Source organism: Lampris incognitus, chromosome 5 (genome assembly GCF_029633865.1).
Source record: "Lampris incognitus isolate fLamInc1 chromosome 5, fLamInc1.hap2, whole genome shotgun sequence".
NCBI classification, from domain to species: domain Eukaryota; kingdom Metazoa; phylum Chordata; class Actinopteri; order Lampriformes; family Lampridae; genus Lampris; species Lampris incognitus.
Window position 1 is genome coordinate 60,532,107 of NC_079215.1, and position 13,647 is coordinate 60,545,753.

Here is a 13,647-nt window from a genome sequence, read left to right on the forward strand (position 1 = left end):
TTGCATTCTCTTCTTTGCCCGGTGAAATGTCTGATTTGTAATGTGGATTTCTTGAACAGTTAATCGAGAAACATTCTCTAAGTGAAAAGCTTATCGGACTTTGTGCAGACAATACCAATACTAATTTTGGTGGTGCTAAGCGTGCTGGAAAAAACAATGTCTAGAGAAAGCTGCAAGCTAAATTAGGGGAGTGTAGTGGTTATGGGGATACATAATTCCCCTTATTGGGCTAGTAGGAACATTGGTTTACAGCTGCTGTTTTCTCAGTTCGGGTTTGCAGTGATACACTTCCGCTGCGCGGGCCTTTGGTTGTTGTTGTAATGGTGGAAGGCATAAATGGTGCACGTTGTGTAGCCGAAAGGGGGGCAGGGCCAGGGAGCGCCCCTGCCGTGGGGTCAGGGCAAGACCAACAGGGCGGTCTAAGTCCAGGTGAGCAGGCTTGAGGCGGTCCACAGAAACCCGCTCCAGCCTGCTGCCAACCTCTACCACAAAGTGCTTATCTCCAGTGTCCCGTACCCGAAATGGGCCGTCGTAGGGTGGCTGCAGGGTACCGCGGTGCGCGTCGTGACGGATGAAAACATTCCGCCGACCGCAGCTCCGTGGGGACATAGGACTGAGAGCCGCCATGCTGAGAAGTGGGGACTGGTGCAAAAGCCCTGGCTTCCTCCTGCAGTCCGTTGGCAGCTGGCGGACCAGGGAGCTGTGGCGGTGGGAAGGAAATCCCCCGGGACCCGAAGTGGCTGTCCGTAGACCAGTTCAGCGGATGAGGACTGGAGGTCCTCCTTGGGGGCCGTCCTGAGCCCAAGCATGACCCAAGGCAGTTTGTCGACCCAGCGGTCGTCCTTGAGGGTAGCCCGCAATGTGGCCTTCATCGAGCGATGGAACCTCTCGACCAATCCATTCGCTTGAGGGTGATACGCTGTGGTGCGATGGTGCCTCACCCCTAAACCCGCGGCGATCTCCTCCCAGAGCACTGACGTGAATTGCGGCCCTCTGTCCGAGGAGAGGTCAGATGGGGTGCCAAAGCGGGCGACCCAGGTTCCGACGAATGCTCGGGCAACCTCAGGCGCTGTCGTGGATGAAAGCGGGACGGCCTCTGGCCATCGCGTGGTCCTGTTGACCATGGTGAGCAGGTATGTGAAACCACGGGAGGGGGGTAGGGGGCCTACCAGGTCCACATTCACGTGGTTGAACCTCCTCTCAGGTACTGTGAAAGCTATCAGGGGTGCTTTGACGTGCCGGAGCACTTTGGAGCGTTGGCACTCCACACAGGTTTCAGCCCAGTCCCTCACATCCTTTTTGAGTCCATGCCAGACAAACTTTGCCGCCACCAACCTCTGTGAAGGCTTTCTGCCAGAGTGAGACAGCCCATGGACCGCGTCGATAACCCGCCGCCTCCAAGCATTCGGAACGACGGGTCGGGGCTGACCCATAGAGACGTCGCACAGGAGCGTGGCGCCAGCGTCGTCGAAAGCCACATCCTCCAACTGCAGCCCTGTGACAGTGGTCCTGCATGCCTGCACTCCTGGCGGCCTGGTCAGCCGCCATCTGGCTGTAGTCAAGTCCCATATGGGCGGCACCAGCAATGGCCCGGGAGAGACAGTCGGCGACCGGGTTGGACTTCCCAGCGACATGCCTCACGTCGGTGGTAAACTCTTGAGATGTAGGCCAACTGTCGCTGCTGGCGGGCTGACCACGGCTCTGCCACCTTGGCCATCGCGAACACCAGCGGTTTGTGATCGACGAAAGCCGTGAACTGACGGCGCTCCAGTAGGAAACAAAAGTGCCTAACAGCGAGGAAAAAGCCAAGCAGCTCACAATCAAAGGTGCGGTATTTGAGCTCTCTCAGGTTCAACTGCCGGCTGAAGAAGGCAAGCGGCTTCCACGCGCTGCTCACCCACTGCTCGTAAACCGCGCCGACAGCGTAGTCCGCAGCATCCGTCGTGATGGCAATGGGCGCTCCAGACACAGCGTGTGCCAGCATCGCCGCGTCAGCCAGGGCAGCCTTCACCTCCTTAAAAGCCTTGTCCCTCTCTGCAGACCAGTCCACGGTGTGTTTGGGGGCTGTGCCCTTCAGAGCCTCATATAGGGGGCGGAGGGATCGGCAGCCCGGGGGATGAACCGGTGGTAGAAGGACACCGTGCCAATGAACTCTCGGAGGGACTGGGCCGTGTGTGGGCGTGGAAAGTCTGCGACGGCCTCCACCTTAGCTGGAAGGGGGGCCGCACCATCCTTGGTGACCTGGTGGCCCAGGAAGTCGATGGTGCTCAGACCAAACTGGCATTTGGCCGGGTTAACTATCAACCCGTGCAGGCTGAGCCTCTCGAAAAGGGCTCTGAGGTGGGACAAGTGCTCGGACACGGAGGTGGTAGCGACCAGGATGTCATCCAGGTACACAAAGAGGAAAGGCAGGTCCCGCAACACTGAGTCCATGAGGCGTTGGAAGGACTGCGTGGCGTTCTTGAGCCCAAACGGCATGCGCAGGAACTCGAACAGTCCGAACGGAGTTGTCACAGCCGTTTTGGGGACATCAGCGGGACAGACGGGCACCTGGTGGTATCCACGGACGAGGTCCACCTTGGAAAAGATCACTTTCCCAGCCAGGTGGGTGGAGAAATCTTGGATGTGAGGGACCGGGTAGTGGTCCAGTGTTGTTGCGTCATTGAGCCGACGGTAGTCACCACATGGATGCCACCCACCGCCAGGCTTAGGCACTATGTGGAAGGGTGAAGCCCACGGGCTGCTGGAGCGGCGGATGATGCCGAGGCGCTCCATGTTCTCAAACTCCACCTTGGCGACAGAGAGCTTGGTCGGGTCGAGGCGCCGAGCTCGGGCGTGCACCGGCGGGCCAGTGGTGACGATGTGGTGCTCAACCCCATGTTTGGTCGTAGATGACGAGAATGTTGGCTGAGTGAGGTCAGGGAACTCAGAGAGAAGATGGAGAAATATGTCCTCATTGGAGAGCATGCTGGACAGCCTGATGGAGCCTGTATCACTGAGCGCACACGTGTGTGAAGCGAAGGTGACGGCGTCAATCAGGCGTCGATTCCTGATGTCCACCAGCAGCCCATGAGCACAAAAGAAATCTGCACCGAGGAGGGAAAATGCCACGTCGGCGGTGACAAAACACATGTTAATGTGCCTCGTGCCGTACGTATGGATAGAGCTGCCGTTAGCAGCTTCCATGGGAGGGCTGTGAGCGCCCGACAGGGCGTCCACACTCGATGCAGGTACGACACTCCTCTGGGCCCCAGTGTCACATAGGAAACGCCGCCCCGAGATGGAGTCTTGCAGGAAAAGTAGCCTGTTGTCCTCCACGCCGACGCCCATGGCCACTAGTGAGCGCCGGCCTTGGCGTTTCCCGAAGAGCTGAAATTGCACGGGGGGTTGCACTTTCTCGCCCTGGCCCCAAACTTTGCATGGTAAAAGCACAGGCCGGGATCCTGTCGCTGACCGGGGGTTGCCACGGCGACCACCATTGAGTCACCAGGTGGTGGCGTGTGGGGGTGGGCAGGGGTGAGTGCGGACGCGCAGTGCTGCTGTTGGCTGGCCAGGAAGAACTTGTCAGCTTCTTCAGCTAGCTTGCGGCAATCGGTAATGCTGGTGTTAGCCAAAGCGGTCCGCACCTGAGCAGGCAGTTGTCGCAGAAACAGATGGACAAAGAGGAAATCAGGTGTGTGCGGCGGTCCCAGCAGATTCAGCCTTTTGTCCATGAGCTCGGATGGCCAGCTGTCACCCAAGCCTTGCAGAGAAAAGAGACGGTGGGCCCTCTCGGCGTTGGAAAGTTCAAAAATCTTCAAGAGGTGATCTTTGAGCCCCTTGTATTTGTCTGCTGCCGGAGGATTTGTAAGGAGACTCACCACTCTAGTTGCAGTTGAATACCCGAGCGCCGATACCACGTAGTAGTATTTAGTAGCGTCATCTGTTATTTTGCGGATAGCAAACTGCGCTTCCGCCTGGGCGAACCATGGCGTTGCCGATGACTCCCAGAACTCTGTCAATTTGAGAGAAACCGCGTTGATTTCGTCAACCATGTTTGTTCGAAAGATTGTCTCTGATAACTACCAAGAGACAAACGTCAGGGTCACCAGTGTAGAGGAGCTCAAGCAGGAGTCGTGACAACTTTCTCTTTCGGCTACACAACGTGCACCATTTATGCCTTCCACCATTACAACAACAACCAAAGGCCCACGCAGCAGAAGTGTATCACTGCAAACCCGAACTGAGAAAACAGCAGCTGTAAACCAATGTTCCTACTAGCTCAATAAGGGGAATTATGTATCCCCATAACCACTACAGGAGGAGATTTTTGGCATTGGTTGTGGTGCTCACATTGTGCACAATACTCTGCAAACTGCTGCTTACTGTCTACCTATTGATTTAGAGTGTTTTGCCGTTAAAGTTTACAAATACTTTCACATTTACACTGTTTGGGTTGAAGAACTAAAAGATTTCTGCCAATTTGTCGATACTGAGTATTCGAAATTGCTGCAGCACAGCAGTACACGGTTTCTATCCCTTGAGCCAGCTTTGGAAAGAATCGTGTTGATTTTTGAAGGTGTATTTTCTCTCACAAGAGAAATGCCCAACACTGCCGAAAAAAATATTCAGTGACCCCTGTACGAAGTTGTGGCTTACTTTTGCCACAAAACAAACGGCTACCTTTCACAGGACAGTTGAGGCAATTGAGAGAAGCAATTCAACTGCGTCACTTCTGTATTAGTTGTAACCTAAACTAAAGATAACTGGGACTAACAGAAGTTGCGCTTCCATTGCATTTGTAACCTAAAAGTCCTTCTGTCATCGAGGCTCAGTGAGAAATTCCTGACATCAGACGTGAAGACCCAGTTAGCATGTTTAGTTGATAGTGGAAAAATCACAGAAGCTTATTATTACAATGCAGTCGGGAGTTTTTACTCGACAGCTCTGGATTACCTGCAACAATGGAATACGTCATTTGAGTGCGCAGAAAAATTAGAGTGGGCAATACTGAGAAATGTTCCAGAGTGGGGTGACATTCAGAGCAGTCTTGTTTCTCTCCACACAAGAATCCCCACTCTTAGCCAAATTGACGAGAATCATCTTTTTGATGAATGGACTAATGCAAAGGCTATCATCTCCCACCACGTCTCCGACTGGAACACAGAAAATGCCGGTGTCTGAGAAGTGGAGAAACGTTTTCATCAAGAACAGTAAGACTGTAGAATACACAACTCTAACAAAGGCTGTAGAGTTTGTGTTATGTTTGCCTGAATCCTCTGCCCCTGTTAAAAGCATTTTTTCATTAATGAGCGCAGTTTGGTCACCTGAAAAAACACACCTGAATGTTCCAACTATGAATATTCTCTTTGTGAAAGTGAACTTTGGACTGGACTGTTTGGCCTTTTATGACAAGCTCCTGAAAGACAAGCAAACACTAAAAAATATTGGTTTAGCTGAGAAGTACATACATGCCACATGATGGTGATGGAGAACAGGCAGCCGCTTCCCAAGAGCAGTAGGAACTGCTGAAATTGCAAGTAGCAATGCTATAGTTAAGCAAGTAGCCTAGTAGTTAGCTAGGTGTAGTAGCCTAATAGTGAAAGGTGCCCACGCCCCATTTGTATTTTTCTATAATTTCACTCTTTCTCTTATTTTTGAAAAATGGAACATCCCAATGACTCAGTTATGTGGACATGCCAGTAATCCAAACTATTCTCATTGCCACGGCGACACAGTACTTTGTTCATTCACATCATCATTTTTTTGTGTTTCTACTGCAGAGCTACAGAAAGACTGTTCGTTTGCTGGGTGACAGCAAGTGAGAGGGAGGGGTTAGGGTGACCCAGATTAAGTGCGTGAGTTGCTGTTAGAGCGGGTTTGCGATTGTAATAAAAAGGGCATAAACGTTCTTCTGTGAATATGTCTCAACCTCCTCTTTGTCCGGACACCCAGTGAGTTTAAAAATGCTTATGATAGTGACAGTGTTGAATGTTGCTCTATAGCCTACTGAATGTTAGCAATACTTTAATGCTAGTATTTGGATTAATAAAGAAGAGTTACATGAATCTGGTGTTAATATTGTGTAAATTATAGTGGCCGCTATGTATTTTAAATGGATTGCAGTTGGATACGTTAGTTTTGATATTATGTCCCGTATTCAGCCTCTGGGAATATGGTCACCCTAGGACAGGGAGACTAGTCAGAATTGAGAGAAGGATGAATACAGCCAAATACAGAGAGGTCCTTGAAGAAAACCTGCTGCAGAGTGCATGCAACCTCAGACTGAGGTCACAGTTCACCTTTCAGCGTGACAATGACCCAAAGCATATAGCCAAGACAACGCTGGAGTGGCTGTGGGACAAGTCTCTGAATGTCCTTGAGTGGCCCAGCCAAAGCCCAGAGTTGAACCCCATAGAACATATGTGAGGAGACCTGAAGATGGAAGTTCACAGATGCTCCCTTCCAATTTGATGGAGCTTAAGAGGATCTGCCAGGAAGATTGGGATAAATTGCCCAAATCCAAGTGTGCAAACCTTGTAGGGACTTATCCAAGAAGACTCAAACCTGTAATTGCTGCCAAAGGGTTTTCTACAAAGCACTGATTTTTTTTCATACTTTTGTTGCAGTTATTTCATAATTCGTTCAGTACAACCACAAAATTTCAATATATTTTCACGTCTTTCCAATTATTATTTTTTTCAATGTTATACACCCGGTGACACAGAGAAAAAAAAATAATAGCGAAATATTCATCCATATATACACGACAATATGTTCATACATGAATACAGATATACCTGCAGCCACATATATAAATTAACTTAAAGGGGCTCTTAGTTGCACTAACTAAAGATAACTGGGACGAACAGATGAGGAGAAAGAAAAAGGGGGGGGGGTCTTTCTAGTCCTTGAAGATTTATGCATTGAGTAGGTCTATATGTTTATTGTTTTTCTAAGATCTACCTCTGTCCTTTTGTAAATTATTTTGTTAATGAGTTTAAGTAATTTCATAAATTAATTGATGGCCTCATATCTCATCCACTTAACCCAACATCTTTTATACACTGTCTCTTCATTTCTAACTATAAGTTATTCTCTCCATTTCTGAGATTTCCTGTATTGTTACTTTACATCTTCGGACTGATGGACTTGAGGGTTTTAGCCAATTCGTAGTTATTTGAATATAGGCACTGGTCTGTTTCCTGCATTAGCTGTGGTGGTAGTTTTCCGAGAATGACTCGAAGATGCATCCTAGGATGCACTGGAACACATCATCAGTGATGTTTCCTGAGGTCCTTGGGTGTTTCGGGTTTTTCAACATCATATACCCCAATCAGGCGACCCAGCCAGGATTGATCAGGCCCTGGCTTGTGTCCCAGCAGCATCGGCCCACAGATCACTCCTTCTGATCCAAAGTCATCTGGAGGCCCTCTTTGCAGCCTACATGGAAGACTTGATGGCTTTCCTTTTAGCAGCCTCAGTGATGCCAAGTAAGAGTATAGACCTTGCACAGTGAGCAGCTAGCAAAGCCTCTACACCCCACTTCAACGGGCTCACAACGTGCCTTCCAGCCTCTCCTCCAGCACCGATCCACCAGCTCCTGGTACTTGGACCGCTTCTGCTCATTTGCCTCCTCCATCCGGTCCTCCCAGGGAACCGTTAGCTCTATAAGGAACACCTGTTTTGAAGATGCTGATGAAAGCACTATGGCCTCAATGAAGTTGTCATAAAGTGGTCCGGGAACCTGAGCTACCCCCCCCCCCCAAGTCAACTCGCAGCTTCCAGTCTGATGCAGCAGTGAGGAGACCAGCTGCTGATCTGGGCTGTGACTGAGGCTGCTGAGTAGCCCTGACAAAGGAAATATTCCTCTGTTTATGGGCTTGCTTGTTGTTGGCCACAGCTTTGGAGATGGCCTCTGCAAATTGTCTTCAGCACCTGGTCATGTCCCCAGCAGTAATGGCCCTCCCGGTTGATGAGCAGCTGCTGAGGATGTGCTCGAGTGAACCTTTTCCAGGGCACAGAAGACATGATAGAGAATCAGTCTTGCCCCAGAGATGGAGATTTGCTGGGTTAGGCAGAACCTCATACACCTCATACATGAACTTGATCCGCTGTGGTTCTGCCTGCTGGATATCTGCCCAGGACATCTTCCTCTCCAGCGCACCCTCCCACCTTGTCCATGCTCCCTGCTGCTGCATGCCCACCATTCTGCTGGTCCTTTCCTCCTCGGCACCTACCCATACCTTCTCCAGGACTAGATGGCGTTTGTCCTTGCCATGGGCCTTATCATAGCGAGGTTGTGGGATGGCTCACAAGCCCTGCCTGCTAAATTACCACTGTGCCCACCAAAGCCCTGTGTCTCAGGCAATACTCTATCTCCAGGCCATCCTGGGTTCTCTACTTCCTGCCTGTCTGCGCCATAATGCCTGCTGATGCCATTCTAGAGTCCTGATAGAGCAGTGATTCTTTTGTGCGAGAAATCCTGAACTCCTCGTCGAGGCTGCTGATAGGGAGCTGGAGTTTGTTGCTCCTCCCATACAGTGCTGCACTACTAAGGCTGCATGGCAGACCCAGCCATCTCCAGAGGTAGCTACTGCTCTTCCTCTCCAAGGTCTCCGCTGTCGACAGGGTTACCTCGTAAACCAGCGTAGGCCAGAGCACTTGGGGTAAGATGCCATGTTGGTAAATCCAAGCCTTTAACCTGCCAGGTAGGCCAGACTTGTCTTCTGTGGTGAGCCAATTCTCAAGCTCTTTGATGGTTGCTTGGATTTCCACTGTATCTCTAAGGCAACAGTGAAAGACCTTGCCTACACTCTTGACTGAATAATAAATATGTATGTATGTATTTATTTAAAAAATACCCACGATACCTGCAGTGACTGAATGCCAAAATGGTTTTAAAATGGGACAGAAAAAGAAAATGTGTGAGTGGTTTGCGAAAGTACTGAATTAAGGTTCTGAATACTTATATAAATGAGATTTCAGTTTTTGAATTTTAACAAGTGCAAAAGTTTCTAAAAACATGTTTTCACTTTGTTGTTATGGGTTATTGAGTGTAGATTGAAGGGTAAAAATGGCCATTTTAACCATTTAAAATCAAATCTACAACACAGTGTACAAAAAGTGAAAGGGTCAGAATACTTTCTGAAGCCACTGTGTGTGTGTGTGTGTGTGTGTGTGTGTGTGTGTGTGTGTGTGTGTAATATATGTATATATAGTTTGAATTAATTGATCAACTAACATCACAGCTACATCATCTGATAGGAAAGGAGCACTTTCACCGGCACTCCAGCTGCTCACTGCTTTAAGGTTTTAGGGTTTTGATTGTTGTAAGGTTTTACACCAGCAGGCCTTTCCAAAACACATTCTCGGGTATGATGACTGTCAGCAGAAGTACAGCATGTGGGGTGATTTGCTGAGCGTCACTATCACTTCAAAGTCAAGCTTGTAGATGTATTTGTCTACCTACCTGCAAGCTCTGAAATCACTGTTTTGCGCCAACCTTTTTCAGCTTTAATAACTTTAAGAGACTGTGTAACCATAACAACGCATATGGGGTAGCAACTGGCATTGCAGTTGAACATTTAATTATAAACATATATAATTTATGCCAAGTGTACCTGCGCCTGGTCATAATTTTGTAATTAATAAATAAATAAGTTGGTGCAGCAGGTTTAAATGTTTACCGCAAAGTGCGACTTTGTTCGGCCCACTGTAAAGTAATGTCTGACCTTTTTCAATCCAGCTGGTGCAAATGGCCCCAGGTTGTTATGCTTTTTAAATTCTGTCCTGTTTCCGAAAACACTACAAATATTGAATATACTGGGCGTCCGGGTAGTGTAGCGGTCTATTCCGTTGCCTACCAACACAGGGATTGCCGGTTTGAATCCCCCATGTTACCTCCGGCATGGTTGGGCGTCCCTACAGACACCCGCCGTGTCTGCGGGTGGGAAGCCAGATGTGGGTATGTGTCCTGGTCGCTGCGCTAGCGCCTCCTGTGGTCGGTCGGGGTGCCTGTCCGGGGGGGAGGGGAAACTGGGGGAAATAGTGTGATCCTCCCATGCGCTATGTCCCCCTGGCGAAACTCCTCACTGTCAGGTGAAAAGAAGCGGCTGGCGACTCCACATGTATCGGAGGAGGCATGTGGTAGTCTGCAGCCCTCCCCGGATCGGCAGAGGGAGTGGAGTAGCGACCGGGACGGCTCGGAAGAGTGGGGTAATTAGCCGGATACAATTTGGGAGAAAAAAGGGAGAAAAATAAAATTGAATATATTTTATCTTTCTTTTTTCCTTCCCATTTTCTCTAGTGCTATCCTGGTTTCCCTTAAGATAGTTCCTGAAGGTATAGACATCCAATAAAATCCAAAGTGGAGCAGATACGTTGCTTTGTAAGAACAGTCATTAGGGTAAAAGTGCAAAAAGACATATCATAGCATGACTTTTCTTTTTCAAAACCCAGCATCAATTTCCTTTGGAAATATGGTTTTAATAATGAAAGCTTATCATTCAGCATTTAAAATTTTTTGACAAGAAGGGAAAATCTCAGGTGTTTCTTTTTGTGTGATTTAAAAAAAATTTTTTTTTATTGTTGAATCATCAGTCTTGACTTTGTACAAACAGATTTGGTAGATCTTTTGGTTAGGGTTTTTTATTACACACATTATTCAGTTTTTGTTACCTGTACACAGACAGCTTGATTTATAGCTTAAAAGCAGTCACTGGAAACGGAGCTGACTCAGGTTTTAGTATTTCATTTTCACCAAAAGCTGGCTCAAAAGTCACTTTCAAATCTTGAGCTGAAGCAATTCATGAAGCACCGTAAACAGAGCTGTTGGGGTGTCGTTGCTGAGGGTTTTTATCATGTGTTTTGGTACTAGTTGTGTTGCTTTCCACAGGACAACCAGTTAACCTCTCTCCCGCTGGACTTTGGCACGTGGACGAGTATGGTGGAGCTGAACCTGGCAACTAATCAGCTGACCAAGATCCCAGAAGACGTCTGTGGCCTTGTTTCTCTTGAGGTAAGGCTTAGAGGTGAATACTTCTTACCCATTTTGGAGTCTAACAGCAGGATGAACTTCAATAGTGAGATTTCCAACATGGTCATCAGCTGTTTATCGTAACTTGAGGGTTAAGGCACATTTGAACAAGATGGAGGACGTGATTCACTGCGAGGGTGAGGTGACGTGAGGTATTTATTGACGTTTTAGGTTTCAGATCTGTACAGAATACTTTGCTGTTCGGACTAGGATAGGTCTGACATGTAGGTTTAGCAGAACTAATGTTCTGCACTTCTGTTAGTATAGATAGGATCATGGTTGTGTCAAGGAACTCTGCTTTTCAATATTTAGCTTTTGGTTTGGTGAATAACCCAAGATTACTGCACAGACCTACTGCTGTCAGTCATGATGCTTCTCATTGTGTACTGCTCTGCCTCCCAGAGCACTCCTCACACAGCTATACTACAACGATTATTTAAAGATCGCCGCTTTCCAGTCAGGCTGTTTTAGTTAAAGAATCTGTTTTCTAAATAAGACACCACATTGGTAAAGTAGAGAAATGACTGAGGGTAAATAAATTGGTGAAAAGCAGTGTTTAAAGCAGTGTTTCCCAACCCAGTCCTCAAGGACCCCCTATCCTGCAGATTTTCATTGTAACCCTGCATAGGTAGCCCTGCTTGTACTTACTCAACCAATCATCTCACAGCACTTAATTATGCAAGATGTGCAAAAATCTGACATAATCCATTGCTGATTGGTTGAATAACTACAAACAGGTACCTATTCATGGTTGCAAAGAAAATCTGCAGGATAGGGGGTCCTTGAGGACTGGGTTGGGAAACACTGACTTAAAGGACAGTGTGGTATGACAGTTCACTATGGTCTTCTAACAAATGTTATGGGCTTGAGTGTCTCAGGAAATATTTGGTACCTGAAACACCGAAAGACTGCCACACCAAGCACAGTATAAAGGAAGTGCACTTCTGATCCCTGTTACACAGGCATTCAAACCATAGAAAATAACAGCATGTATTTATCGTAACATCTATAAAGAAGTCTAGCTAGAAGAGAAAACGGCAGACCTACAGTTGCCAGTTGCTTGCAGTCTGTTTTGAGTATATTCAGTGACTTTACTGTATTGATCATATCTGATTTTGATATTGAAAACACATCAGTCTTGACGTTATGCTTTTGAACACGTGGCTAAATTGGAACACAAATGCCCCTTTTCCACCGCATGGTACCTGCTCAACTCGACTCTACTCTCTTCATCTCCACTCGCTTTACTTTTTTGGGATTTCGTTTTCCACTGCAGATAGTATCCCCTCACGGCGAAGCCCCCGCTGGTCATTTGTGGGTGTGTTGACTAGTTTTTTTTTTTTTAAAGATTTTATTTATATTTAAATATATACTGATTTATATTTTATTTATTTTATTTTATATATTTATTTATTTATAGTGGTATTTTCATGTCACCTTTTAGTATCGGCTCAGCTCACTTCGAACCTCGATGGAGGTGGTACCAAAAAAAGTACCAGGTACTATCTCTAACTTTTGCCCAATGGAAAACCAAAAAGAGTGAGTGGAGTCGAGCCGGTACCATGCAGTGGAAAAGGGGCCTAAGGTGATGATAGTCATTGGTCACTGGTGTGCGTCTTAAAAAATAGGTAACTAAAGAAAATAAACACAAAATTCTCTTTACAGGTATTGATATTGTCCAATAATCTTCTGAAGAAGTTACCGCACGGTATTGGGAATTTACGAAAGCTACGGGAGCTTGACCTGGAGGAGAATAAGTTGGAGTCCCTCCCAAATGAAGTCGCTTACCTTAAAGACCTACAGGTGACATTTACAGACACACAAATGCTGTTGTGCCGAATTTATTGGTTGGAATTGAACCATAATTGGCTTTTCTTGTGACTGTTTTGGTTATATAATGTGTGTTTCCTGGTGGTCAGTTCTTCAGAGTGCCTCAAAGTACATGAACATAAGATCATGAAGTTCAATGAATTGAACCATGAACGCTGTTGTATTGTTCTACCCATCAGCTGTGTAGGAGGTGTGTGTATGTGTGTTTTTATACTTCTGTCTTTACGAGGACTAATTTGAGTTTTTAACCATCAGAGTCGGGACTTTCTGGCAAAGTGAGGACATTTTGGCTGGTCCTCCCTTCTTTAAGCATCTACTTTAGGGTCAGGACTTGTGTTTAGGGTGAGGCGAGGGTTAAAGTTAAGTATGTCATACTGATGGGTTAAGGTTAGGGTAAAGAGCTGGGGAATGAATGTAGCTAGTGAGGGATCCTTACAAAGGTTGTGTGTGTGTGTGTGTGTTGTGTTGTGTTGTGTTGTGTTGTGTTGTGTTGTGTACGCATTTTGGGGTGCGTGTATACGTGTGAGCGAGTGCAGCAGTCCATTTCCAGTCAGACACTCTTTCAGGTTGCTTGCTTCGACCCTGCAAATCCACAGTGTGGCAAGAAAAAGTATTGCTCTGGCAGGATTAACAAAGTACCAGCGATATCGATGTGCTCACAGGTTTTTTATTTTATTTTTATTTTTGCACCTGCTATCCATGTCTCTAATAATTCTGTATTTGCATGGAAATCTTGGAACAAAATGCATAAATGAACCTGCCAGGAATGACTACATGGATTGATGGATAGCAAGGTCTTA

General features: G+C 47.2%; 1 protein-coding gene across 1 annotated transcript in view; it reads left to right on the top strand.

Moving 5' to 3' along the window:
• The window catches only part of shoc2 (SHOC2 leucine rich repeat scaffold protein), a 36,100-nt gene that overhangs the window by 10,347 nt on the left and 12,106 nt on the right, over window positions 1-13,647 (top strand). Inside the window, exons 6-7 of the mRNA XM_056280197.1 lie at window positions 10,877-10,999; window positions 12,683-12,820. Of these exons, the coding sequence (XP_056136172.1) occupies window positions 10,877-10,999; window positions 12,683-12,820 (261 nt within the window). The remainder of the gene's footprint in view (window positions 1-10,876; window positions 11,000-12,682; window positions 12,821-13,647) is intronic.